This window comes from Galeopterus variegatus, unplaced genomic scaffold (assembly GCF_000696425.1).
Source record: "Galeopterus variegatus unplaced genomic scaffold, G_variegatus-3.0.2 Scaffold154, whole genome shotgun sequence".
Taxonomy (NCBI): Eukaryota; Metazoa; Chordata; class Mammalia; order Dermoptera; family Cynocephalidae; genus Galeopterus; species Galeopterus variegatus.
Window position 1 is genome coordinate 874720 of NW_007726265.1, and position 12647 is coordinate 887366.

Consider the following 12647-nt stretch of genomic DNA (forward strand, 5'->3'; position numbering starts at 1 on the left):
CGGCACCTGCTGCCCTCACCCGGCCCGCTGCGCCGCTGTCATGCGGCTGGCGCTGCTCTGGGCGCTGGGGCTCCTGGGCGCGGGCAGCCCTCTGCCCTCCCGGCTGCTCCCAAATGCGGGTAAGTCCCGGGCCGGGAGTGAGTCGGGGGGCGGACTTGGAGGAGGTGCGGGGAAGTCGGGAGGCACTGGGATACTGGGGTCGGCCAGAGACCCTGGGAGAGCTCAACCTGAGCGCGGCTCGCCCTGATCTGCTGTCCTGGGCCTAGGACCCGGTGACTTGGCAATGGAGTAAAGAGAGGAGGAGGGGGGATGCCGGCGCCCCCAGCCCGGTCATTCTCTGCTTGGTGCCCGCGTACACTTTACGGCTCAGGTACTAGGCACCGAGGGTCTTACCCAGCGCCCCCTCAGTATCGTGGAAAGAGGGCGCCCAGGACTGACGTCTTCGCTCCTCTGGGGCCTAGCTGACCGTTCTACCCGGTGCCAGGGCGCCGAGTGGGCATGGCTTGTAGGGTTTAGTGAAGAGTATTCTTTCTAGCTCCTTATCCCACGGCTAGGCGGCCAGGCACCCCTCACCCTGCTGCTTTTGCCACCAGAAGCCTGGCTGAGCGGGAGAGGTCCGGGAGGAGCCAGGAGAAGGGAGAATTGGCCAGGAAAGAGGCTGGGACACCATCTCCTCCTTGGAACTTTCACTTCCCGCTGCTGTCTTGGGCCGGGGGCCGAGAAGGCAGGCGCGGGTGGAGTGTCCGGAGGAGAGAGGGCCATGGCGGGTGGGAAGGTGGTTATGGGGGAGGAAGCGGAGGCTGTGGGGAGCGGGTGTGCCTGACTGGGCATGAGGGTTGTTTAGGGAGGGGGGGGTGTTTGCACCGCTCACCCAGAAATGGGCGTTCCCAATATCTCCAATGTGAGGGAAGGGGAGGGTGAGTGGGAACCAGGCTACAAGGCTTAGCTCAGATCTGAGAGGGGGTGTCGGGGGGGCGTGATCGGGAAGGAGTGGGAACAGGGGAGGGTCCCTGTGAGAACCTGGGACTGGTCAGAGGGGGATGAGGAGGCAAGCTGAACTTCTTTCCCTGGGGACTTGTGGATGGGTTGATGGGTGGAAAGCCATAAGTTGGAGAGAAGCCCTTCCCTCCAGTATCTCCTTTAAGTCCCAGCATGCAGTGCTGGAGCCCTCGGGGCCCTGAAGGGCCAGATGTGCTGGGAGGTGATGGGTCTGAGGGTACCAGCCATCCCCAGCCCTGGTGCTGATTCCCTCAGTACTCTCTTGGGGTGTCCTGGAACCCTGCAGGTGGCACTGAGGAGCAGCAGGTGAGGCCAGAGAAGACCGTAAGTGGATCCTTGGAGCCCCAGCTTCTTCAGGACAATCTCCTGATGAGCCTAGCAGAGGTGCTTCAGGTGTGCTCCCCTACCCCCTCTAATAAATAAATGATGTGTAACCCACCCCCACCCCTGACATAATGAGGTGTCTCAAGGCCAAAGTGTGTCTGAGGGGCTGGTGAGTGGACCTGGCTGTAGCAGGTCCGTTCCAGGTCTGGCTGCCTGTCCCACCACACCCCAGCACCTGGCTTCACTTATCTCCTCTCCCCTCTACACACACATCTGTCTGCTTCAGCCCCACCCAACCCGTCCATCTCCACTGGGGAAATACTGAAGCCAAGCTTGCTTTCTTCATCTCATGTTGTTAGTTTTCTCAGTGGGGGGATTTGGAAAGTGTCAGGGCCTCACCCCCCCCCACCCCCCCACTCTGAAGCTGAGTCAGAGGAAGGGCTGGGGCCTGTGCTGGGTCCTCCATGATGCTTCCTCTCTGGGCAGGAAGCCGAGAAGGGGTGGCTCAGATACCTTCCTTGACCTCCCTACACAACCCCCCAGAACAATGCCCAGGCCAGGCAGGGCTTCCTGACTCCTCCCTTGGGACCCCCCCCCCCACTAGTGATCTAATTGTTGGTGCTCTCCTGAGGGCCTGAGGTTTTCTAGTTGGACAGGGCAGGAGTTGCAGGCAGGGCTAGGGAGGTGACATGCCCTCTGGTACCCACAGACCAGTCTGCCTGAGGCCCTGAGGATCAAATTGGAGCTGGACGGTGAAAGTCATATCCTGGAGCTGCTACAGAATAGGTAATAATGATGGTGGTAATAATAATAATCATATAGGCTGACTGGTTAGCTCAGTTGGTTGGAGCAGAGTGCTGATAACACTAAGATGAAGGGTTCAGATCCCTGTACCAGCCAGCTGTGAAAAGAAAATAATAATCACATAGCTAATAATTTATATACCATTTACTATGTGCCAGTACTTAGTGCTTGCACTCATTTAACCCTCATAATAACCTCATAAGGTACGTACTGTTATGTATTGTTTTCCTCATTTTATGTATGAAGAAGTCAAGGCACAAAGAGCTGAAATAACTTGCCCAAGGTCACACAGTTAATATGTGGTAAAAACCAGACTGGAACCCAGATAGCTTGGCAGAGTCAGTGGCCCACCTGCTGTACTCTGCTGCCTCAAGGGAAAGTGGGAAGGTTAGAGGGTTGCCTGGCTCCCAGCTACCCGCTACCACCTCCAGGCCTCAACTTGTCACTGCACCACCCTGGGAAGCGGCTCAGACACCACCCTTCTTTTTCTTCACTCCACAGGGAGTCGGTCCCAGGCCGCCCAACTCTGGTGTGGTACCAGCCTGATGGCACTCGGGTGGTCAATGAGGGACACACTCTGGTGAGTCAGGCCCTCTTGTGCCATTTCTGGCCTAGGAGGGGGAGAGAAGGGGCAACTGGAGAGTGCCAGGCCTAGAGGATATGGGAAGACACTGAATGTATTTACCAACAAGCTAGACTCCTGGGTTCAAATCCTGGTCCACCCTTCAGCACTACTGTTGTTTCTCTGCTGTAGGAGAACTGCTGCTACCAGGGAAGAGTACAGGGCCATGCAGACTCCTGGGTGTCCGTCTGCACCTGCTCTGGGCTCAGGTACAGTGGGTGGATTCCGTGACAGTGGAGAGGATGAGGGGATACCAAGAATGTTCTCTGACTTCTTTTCTCTTTCCTTAGGGGCTTGGTGATCCTGTCCCCAGAGAGAAGCTATGCCCTGGAACTGGGGCCTGGAGACTTTCAGGGTCCTCCCATTATCTCCCGGATCCAAGACCTCCTCCTGCCAGGCCACACCTGTGCCCTGAGGGGGCGTGCATCTGTGCCCACTCAGGCTCCACCCAAGCTCCCCCTGGGACAACACTACATTCGCAGCCGGGTGAGGATGAATGGCAGGAAGACTGGGCTTCAGTTGTCTTGAGAGCTGACCCCCACCCTCAGAGCTACAGTATTTGTTCACAGTAACAACAAGCTCCTGCTATTTCTACATGCCAGGCACTTTATAAAAATTATCTCATTTACTCTTCCCAGCAACCCTAGGAAGTAGGTACTATCAATAGATCTATTTTAAAATGAGGAAACTGGCTCAAAGAGGTTAGATGACTTGCTCAATGCCATGCAACTAAAAAAAAGGTATATCCAGGATTCAGAAGCAGCTATTTGACTCAAACTCCTTGTCTGTCTTATGATCACATTTTCAGAGAGTTCTCACTTGGGTATAGAAATTACGTAGCTCTCAGGGCCAGCCCGCGTCTCACTTGGGAGAGCATGATGCTGACAACACCAAGTCGAGGGTTAAGATCACCTTATCGGTCATCTTTAAAAAAAAAAGAAAATACATAGTTCTCAACCACAAAACAATAAAAACCCAATTTGCTAATTTGTTTTTGGTTTTAGTGGCAAGGAACAGGGATCAAACCCTGGTGTTATCGGGCACCATGCTCTAATCAACTGAGCTATCAACCTCTCCTCAATTTCCTAATTTGTAAAATGTGGATAATAAAACTACTTACTTTATAGGGTTGCTGTAAGGATTAAATGAGTCCATATCTATGTAAATTACTTAGAACCGTATCTGGCATATGATCAGTAGGAGGACACTTCAAAAAGTTCATGGAAAATGGAATTAAAAGATAGAAATAAAAAATACAAACTTTATTTCTCAACATAATCTCCATCAAGTTCAAGACACTTTTGTAAGCAATGATACCAGCCATTTAGTCCATCCCTGAAGAACTGAGGGTCCTGGCAATTCTACCATGTCGATGCACTCTTCTTTCCATATTAACTGAAGAAAAATGGGTGCCCTTTAAAGATTATTTTTTATTGAAACAATTGATTATACATATTTGTGGGGAACAGAGTTGAATATCAATATCTGTGTACAATATATGATGATCAAATCAGGATAATTAGAATATTAAAGATTTCTTAAGATTAGGAAACAAAGAAGTCAGAAAGAGCCAAATCAGGACTGTAAAGTAGATACCTAGCGATTTCCCATCAAAACGCTCACAAAATTGCCCTTGTTTGTTGTGGAGAAGGACTCTCATTGAAGCTTTCCTGGGCATTTTTCTACTAAAGCTTTGGCTAACTTTCTCCAAACACTCGCATAATAAGCAGATGCTATTGTTCTTTGGTCCTCCAGAAAGTCAACAAGCAAATGCTTTGAGCATCCCAAAAACTTATTGCCATGATCTTTGCCCTTGACTGGGCTGCTTTGGCTTTACCACTTCCACCTGTTGGTAGCCATGGCTTTGATTGTGCTTTGTCTTCAGGATCATTCTAGTAAAGTGATGTTTCATCTCCTGTTGCAATTCTTCAAATAAATGCTTCAGGATCTTGATCCCCGTTGTTTAAAATTTCCATTGAAAGCTCAGCTCTTGTCTGCAGCTAATCTAGGCACAACAGTTTTGGCACCCATAGAGCAGAAAGTTTGCTCAACTGTAATTTTCCAGTCAGGATTGTGTAAGCTGAACCACTTGAGATGTCTATGGTGTTGGCTATTTTTTCTGCTGTTTATCATCGGTTGTCTTCAATTAGGATATGAACAAGATTAATTTTTTCTTCGCAAATTGATGTCGATGGTCTGCTGCTCAAGGCTTCCATCTTTTTTTTTTTTTTTTTTTCAAAAGATGACCGGTAAGGGGATCTTAACCCTTGACTTGGTGTTGTCAGCACCACGCTCACCCAGTGAGCAAACCAGCCATCCCTACATGGGATCCGAACCCATGGCCTTGGTGTTATCAGCACCGCACTCTACCAAGTGAGCCACAGGCCGGCCCCTCAAGGCTTCCATCTTAACATCATCTCATTTCTTCTTAAAATGAGTTATTCATTTGTAAACTGCTGCTTTCTTTGGGGCATTGTTCCCATAAACTTTTTCTAAAGCATTAACGATGTCACTATTCTTCCACCCAGGCTTCACTATAAATTTGATGTATTCATGTTGCTCTGATAAGTGCTCTTTTCAAACTGATGTCTCGTCCTTTTTAGTGCTTCAAACAAGATCCTGTTCAGACATTATAATAAGTTAATATGAGTTTATTTTGGTACAAAAAAAATTTTAAACACATGCATAGTTTTTTAGCATACACATTTTCCATGAACTTTTTGAAGACCCCTCATATTTGATAGTGTTAGCTATTTTTTTTTTTTTTATTTGGAAAAAGCACTGAGTTTGGAGCCAGAAAAGCAGAGCTCTACTCCCAGCGTCATAGTCTACTTCTTGGTCTGTCTTGGGCAAGTCCCTGGCCTCTCTGGCTCTCAGTGGTTCATCTGTAAAATGGACTCTTCACCCTCCTCTGTTTGACTGCAGAGGGTGGGAGTAGACACAGCTTGGTCAGCCTACGTGGCTGCCGGCTATGAGAGGCAGGTTTGCCTGATATTCCTTCTTCTTGTCCATAGCGGAAGCGGGACGTGGTGACAGAGACCAAGATTGTTGAGCTGGTGATTGTGGCCGATCATTCAGAGGTGAGCCTGCTGGCCCCTGCACATCCTTCTCTGCCCCTTCCCTCCCCTGCCGCCTTTCCTGGTCACCTTTCTTGGCCCACAGGTCCAGAGGTACCTGGACTTCCAGCGCCTGCTGAACCGCACACTAGAAGTAGCCCTCCTGCTGGATACAGTGAGTATGGGGCTGGGCAGCAGCCCCACAGTCCCCTGTCATGACAACTCTTCTGAGCTCCAGCTCTCTTTCAGTTCTTCCAGCCCCTAAATGTACGGGTGGCACTAGTGGGCCTGGAGGCCTGGACCCAGCACGACCTGGTGGAAATAAGCCCAGACCCAGCTGTCACACTAGACAACTTCCTCCACTGGCGCCGGGAAAACTTACTGCCTCGCTTGCCCCACGACAGTGCCCAGCTGGTGACGTAAGGCCCCAGTCTCAGCCAGAGGGGCCTAACTCTACCCTGTCCTGGCCAAATTCTTACCCCTTCAACTCCCTGCCTCAAGCCCTGAAGCTCTGAAGCTTTTTGGCCCTGACCTTTGACCTCTTGATCTCACAGTGGTACTTCATTCTCTGGGCCTATGGTGGGCATGGCCATTCAGAACTCCATCTGTTCTCCTGACTTCTCAGGAGGTGTGAACATGGTGAGTTATTTCCAGGTCTCCTCCCCATTCCCAGTTCAGTTCCTCCCAAGTATGGTGCTGTTTATTCACTGAAATCCCCGACCAAGTTGCCCAACCCCTGGGTATAGAGGGAGGAGGTACACGATGCAGCTTCTGCTGTCAGGGAGCCCCTCACTTGTGGCCAGCTCATGACAGTGTACACAGTCTTCAGCTATGAGGCCTTCCTATTTCTTGGGGGGAGGGAAAGGACCAGCTGAGGCCCAAAGAACAGAAGTGATCTTCAGGGGCCACACAGTGAAGGAGGGGAACAGAGCTGAGTTAGAACCCAGGTTTCCTGCCACCCAGGCCTGGGCTCTCCTCCTACTTTAGAAGCAATTAAGGAGAGAGGCAGTGCCTGCTAAATACCCAAGAGGTCAGTTGAGGAGGAAACAGGAGCAGTCAGGGTAGGCTGGGCATTATGGTGGAAGCAGGCTGGGCTGGATCTGGGGTATTCCCTCTCCAATGACAGGACCACTCCACAAGCATCCTGGGAGTTGCCTCCTCAATAGCCCATGAGTTGGGCCACAGCCTGGGCCTGGATCACGATTCACCTGGGAACAGCTGCCCCTGTCCAGGTCCAGCCCCAGCCAAGAGCTGTATCATGGAGGCCTCCACAGAGTGAGTGGCTGCAGGATGCAGAGAGGGAATGGGGCAGGAGGCAGGGCAAGGTCTGCAGCCCCAACCTTCCTTGCCACCCTCCCCAGCTTCCTGCCAGGCCTGAACTTTAGCAACTGCAGCCGGCAGGCCCTGGAGAAAGCCCTCCTGGATGGAATGGGCAGCTGTCTCTTTGAACGGCTGCCCAGCCTGCCACCCATGGCCACTTTCTGCGGAAATATGTTTGTGGAGCCAGGCGAGCAGTGTGACTGTGGCTTCCCGGATGTAAGCCCCTTACCCAAAGCTTTGCCCCACTCACTTCTGTGCCCTCCTCCTGGCTTATTAACCTTCTCCAAGCCTCCTGTGCTCCTCTCTGCTTCTGAAGGGATCTCCCACCCCTCTTGCGACCTTCCTGTCCGTAGGGACAGCACATGGATTGTGGGGCTTTAGCTCTCACTGGCTGTGTGGCTTGGGCATTCTTATGGATTGGGGTACTGAGAGGAGGGGTTGGAGGTAAGCCAGCCTGCTCTGATGCTCAGCCCCCCTGTGCCCTTGCCCACAGGACTGCACTGATCCCTGCTGTGATTACTTCACCTGCCAGCTGAGACCAGGGGCACAATGTGCGTCCGATGGACCCTGTTGTCAGAATTGCCAGGTGAGCGCAGACTGGATTGGCCACCCAGAACTCCCCTGTCAGGCGCCAGAGTGGAAAGGGTCATTCTGACCCCAAGCCTGGCTGGATTTGCCCAGTGCCCACACTGATGCTCACCTACCCTCCACAGCTGCGCCCAGCTGGCTGGCAGTGCCGTCCTACCAGAGGCAACTGTGACTTACCGGAGTTCTGCCCAGGAGACAGCTCCCAGTGCCCCCCTGATGTCACCCTGGGGGACGGCGAGCCCTGTGCTGGTGGACAGGCCGTGTGCATGCATGGGCGTTGTGCTTCCTATGCCCAGCAATGCCAGTCACTTTGGGGACCTGGGGCCCAGCCTGCCCCACCACTTTGCCTCCATATAGCCAACACTCGGGGGGATGCTTTTGGGAACTGTGGGCGCAGCCCCAACGGCAGTTACGTGCCCTGTGCTCCTAGGTAAGTGAGGAAATATGGCTCTTACTCTGGGTTTATGGGTGCCTTGGCCCTGCTCCCACTGACCCTGCACCCCCCACCACCACCAGAGACGCCATTTGTGGGCAGCTCCAGTGCCAGGGGGCTAGCTCACAGCCTCTGCTGGGCTCAGTTCGAGATCTGCTCTGGGAGATGCTGGAAACCAATGGGACCCAGCTGAATTGCAGCTGGGTGCACCTGGACCTGGGCAACGATGTGGCCCAGCCCCTCCTGACTCTGCCTGGCACAGCCTGTGGCCCTGGCCTGGTGAGCAGCCTGGGTTGGCAAGACCAGGTGGGAAGGGATATCTGGACCATGGCGAGCAGTGCCCAGGCCTCACTATCCACCAGTGTAAAAGGCAGACTCTGAGGGAAGTCAGATTCTTACTTCAGATTGAGCAATGTCCTGTTATCCCCCTAAGCCTTGGTTTCCACATCTGTAAAAGCAGGATGTGGCCTCGGCCTTGTTGGCGTCCATTCCCAGTAAAGCTTTGTGAGAATGTGATCTTTGCTCTTCTCTCCTCATGGGGCAGGTGTGTATTGACCATCGATGCCAGCCTGTGGATCTCCTGGGAGCACAGGAATGTCGAAGCAAATGCCACGGACATGGGGTGAGCCGGTATGGGGGAGATGGAAGGGGAGCAGGGTGCCTCTAGGGAGGAAAAGGATGGTGGGCTTTGGAAATAGACATACTTGGGTTCTAATCCTTGCTCTACTACTTCCTAGCTGTGTGGCCTGTAGAAGGTGCTCAGTAAGTGTTAGTTTGATCTAATTTCCTCTGGCATGAGTAGAGACTCCCTTTCTCCAGGGCTCAGCCTCTCTCTACTCATCATCCCCAGCACAATTTCCAGCTATAGAAATCAGAGATCTTGGAAAGCTAGAGACAGGGGAATGGTCCCAGAGGGCAGAACCCCTCATTGCTCTCCCTGTACCTCCTAGGTCTGCGACAGCAGTTGGCACTGCCACTGTGAGGAGGGCTGGGCACCCCCTGACTGCACTACCCAGCTCAGAGGTAGCATGGAGTGGGGGCAGGGGCAGCTGGGAGGACATAGTGGCTCATCCTTTACCTTTTCCCCCTTGGTCCTCTTGGTTTGACCCCTTTGCTTCTGGTTCCCTGACTCTATAATCCCCAACCCCCTTCACCTTCTCTGGTCATTTGACTTCACTTCCTGTCCCCTGCTCCTTCATGGATGTAGAGTTCTTAGCCCTGCCCACCTTAAAACCTGACCTCACCCCACAGCAACCAGATCCCTGACCACAGGGATGCTCCTCAGCCTCCTGTTGTTACTGGTCCTGGTGCTGCTTGTTGCCAGCTACTGGCACCGTGCCTGTCTGCGCCAGCGACTCTGCCAGCTCAAGGGACCCAGCTGCCAATACAGGTATGAGCATCACCTCCCCACTACCAATTCCTTCAACTGGGGACAGTTCTGAAGGCTGCCCTCACCTCTGCAGCCCCTTCCACGTGGTTCTTTTTTTTTTTTTTCTTTTTGTCTTTTTTACTGACCGGTAACGGGATCGCAACCCTCGGTGTCGCGCCCACACCGCGCTCAGCCAGTGAGCGGAAACCGGTCTCCACATGGGATCCGAACCCTCGGCGGGAGCGCCGCCGCACTCCCAAGCGGCGCACTCTCCAGTGCGCCACCAGGCCAGCCCGAAAATAAGTTGTTTTTTTGTTTGTTTGTTTTTTTGTCTATTTTCGTGACCGGTAAGGGGATCGCAACCCTTGGTGTGGTGTCACCCACATCGCGCTCAGCCAGTGAGAGCACCGGCCATTCTTATATAGGATCCGAACCTGTGGAGGGAGCGTTGCTGCGCTCCCAGCACTGCACTCTCCCGAGTGCACCACGGGCTCGGCCCTCCACGTGGTTCTAAGCCCCAAGCCCCTTGGACCCTGAACCTGCCGACTGCCACACCCTACACACCTCCCTTCCCTACACACACCACATAACTCTCCAGCTTACACGTTTGCCCCCATGGGGCAGCTGGGATGCTAAAGCCATTTCTCCCCAGGAGCCCTTGTGCTGGATAAATGGGGCCCTCTCATGCTGATCAACCCCCCCCCCACATCACCCCTGATTTGACCTAAACCACACACAAACAAGCTCCTCTCCAAGGGGCTACAAAGGGTTAACCCCACTCAAGGGTGGCATAAGGGTGGAGAACAGGGTCTGAGGCTGGGCCCTTTCCCTCCTTTCTTTTCCTCATGCTCAGGGCAGCCCAATCTGGTCCCCCAGAACAGCCAGGACCCCCACAGAGGGCTCTGCTGATGCCAGGCACTAAGGTAAGTTTTAGATGCCAGAGGAAAGGGGCCTGGCATCCAGCTGGGCACTGGGAGGTGGGCATTGAAGTCTCTAGACTCAGAGAAAGGCTAGCATTGCCCAAGAGTCAGTGAAAGGAGTCAGGGCCAGCCCTCCTCTCCTCTTCTCCCTTCCCCTTCTTATCCCTCCCCATCCTTCCCTGTCCCTTACCTGGCTATAGTCTGAGAAGCAGAGTCCAGACTGGAGTGGGGAGGGACGGTCACCTAGAGGAGGGTCTGCTGAGCTCTTTTGGCTGGCCAAGCTGGTGGCTTTGAGAGGTGGGTCTATTCATGCCCCCAGCAGTGACCCTTGGAGGGTACAAGGGGGGTGGTGCTCAGAATGGCCTTCAGTGTACCAGGACCTGACAAGGCCCAGGTCACCATGCGTAGAAGGGCTGGTGAGTGCCCCTGTCCTGAGTTCTCTGGATCTGATGACAGGACTATGTGTGTGGAGGTGATCTGCATGCCCACTCCACCCTTTGTCACCCCCTCCGCATGCAACTGAATAACTGTATGCACAGCACCGCTGCCCCTGGGGCCCTGGCTGCCCCTCCCTAGGCACTAACCTCTCACTGCCCGCATCTGTCTCTCTGCTCCTTCTTCCCCCCACCCTGTGCTTGTCTGCTCCTCCTGCTCTCTCAGCAGACTAGTGCTCGTGGCTTCCCACCACCCCCCTCCAGGCCGCTGCCGCCTGACCCTGTGCCCAAGAGATTCCAGGTAAATCTGGGCCAGGCCCTGCCCAGGGCAGGTGGGAGGCTTGGTGCCCAATGCATTTCCCTGCCAGTGGTGCTCTTCATTAGGCGACGAGGGTGCCCCCCCCCCCCCGCCTTCAGCAGCAGACTAGTGCTCGTGGCTTCCCACCACCCCCCTCCAGGCCGCTGCCGCCTGACCCTGTGCCCAAGAGATTCCAGGTAAATCTGGGCCAGGCCCTGCCCAGGGCAGGTGGGAGGCTTGGTGCCCAATGCATTTCCCTGCCAGTGGTGCTCTTCATTAGGCGACGAGGGTGCCCCCCCCCCCAGCCTTCAGACACTCTGGGCCTCAGAAGCAGCAAAGGGCGAGCCTCCTGTCTTGGTTTCTAGCACCATCTGGTGGTCAGTGGCGGGCGTGCAGTCGGCCAGGGACTCCACGGTTGACCCACACTTTCCTCCCTTGAGGCATCTGCTGGAATGCACCCAAGCCCTCTGCACATACTTCCATTCTCCCCTGGCTGACTTTGCATGTTGACTTGAACCACTCTGGGGAACCACTGCATGCCCACTGCCCCAGGCTGTGTTCTTACAGCCACTGCTCCTCTCTCTGTTCAGGCTGAGCTGGCTGACCGACCCAATCCCCCCACCCGCCCTCTGCCCGCTGACCCGGTGGTGAGGCGCCCGAAGGTAACAGTGGGGGGAGAGAAGGGCACGGCCTCTCCCCCCACCTAGGGCTGTGGTGCTGGTAGCCGTGGCGGTGGTGGCCGTGGTGAGATGCCCCCTCAGTGCCTGAGACCACATATCCTGGTGGTGTATTTAACGGTGACAGGTTTGTTTGGAGACAAGGGTGACCTCTGGTACTGCCCCCAGGCTGGTGTTCCCAGCACCAGTGCATCGGGGGGTGGGCAACCTGACATCCCCTACAAGCTGGCCTCCTGCCTTCTCTCTCTCAGTTTCATGGGCCTGCCAAGCCCCCACCCCCAAGGAAGCCACTGCCTGCGGACCCCCAAGGCCGGCGCCCACTGGGTGATCTACCTGACCCAGGGGCTGGAATACCCCCCCTAGTGGTACCCTCCAGGTAGGCGAGGAGGGACGCACAGGATGGGTGGGAGGGATGAGTGATCTGGGAAAAGGAGACTTCTGACCTTTTTCTTGGCCCATACTGCAGGCCAGCACCACCACCGCCCCCAGCAGTGTCCTCGCTCTACCTCTGACCTCTCCTGAAGTTCTGCTGCCTCCAACCCAGACTTAGGACTTCAAGAGGTGGACTCATCCCCGAGAGTCCCCCACCAGGACTGAAGGAAACGGAGCCTGGACACAGTGGAACAGGCGTCTTAAGCCACCAGGGACATTCAAGTTCTGTCAAGCAGCATCCTGGGGGCCTGTAGTTGCAGCCGCGGGTTGAGGAGGGGCTGGGGGCTGGACGGGGCTGAGGGAGGTGCGTACAGCCTGTCTCTGCTCAGCTGGCTCAGCTGCTCAGCTGCAATAAACGTGAGATCTTGGGA

At 54.5% G+C, this 12647-nt stretch overlaps 1 protein-coding gene across 2 annotated transcripts; it reads left to right on the forward strand.

Annotated features, from left to right (window-relative positions):
* The first annotated feature begins 38 nt into the window (after positions 1–38).
* On the forward strand, positions 39–12647 carry ADAM15 (ADAM metallopeptidase domain 15). Of its 2 annotated transcripts, XM_008592750.1 has the most exons (23): positions 39–119; positions 1286–1392; positions 2033–2109; positions 2629–2707; positions 2882–2958; positions 3040–3235; positions 5764–5829; positions 5912–5980; positions 6055–6224; positions 6360–6444; positions 6932–7080; positions 7167–7341; positions 7619–7711; positions 7839–8143; positions 8230–8425; positions 8691–8768; positions 9097–9169; positions 9398–9536; positions 10369–10438; positions 11096–11170; positions 11758–11829; positions 12096–12220; positions 12311–12647. In XM_008592750.1, exons 1-23 carry the CDS (start codon positions 41–43, stop codon positions 12354–12356), a joined length of 2601 nt encoding a protein of 866 aa, XP_008590972.1. In that variant the 5' UTR covers positions 39–40; the 3' UTR covers positions 12357–12647. The 2 variants fall into 2 exon arrangements, with proteins under 2 accessions (XP_008590972.1, XP_008590968.1); XM_008592746.1 differs by lacking the exons at positions 11096–11170; positions 11758–11829.

Excerpts from the sequence above, each read along its gene's own strand:
- ADAM15 (XM_008592750.1), top strand. The coding sequence starts at position 41 with ATGCGGCTGGCGCTGCTCTGGGCGCTGGGGCTCCTGGGCGCGGGCAGC. Across the intron at positions 2,110-2,628 it reads CTGGAGCTGCTACAGAATAG|GGAGTCGGTCCCAGGCCGCC; the intron begins GTAATAATGATG and ends TTCACTCCACAG. Across the intron at positions 2,959-3,039 it reads TGCACCTGCTCTGGGCTCAG|GGGCTTGGTGATCCTGTCCC; the intron begins GTACAGTGGGTG and ends CTCTTTCCTTAG.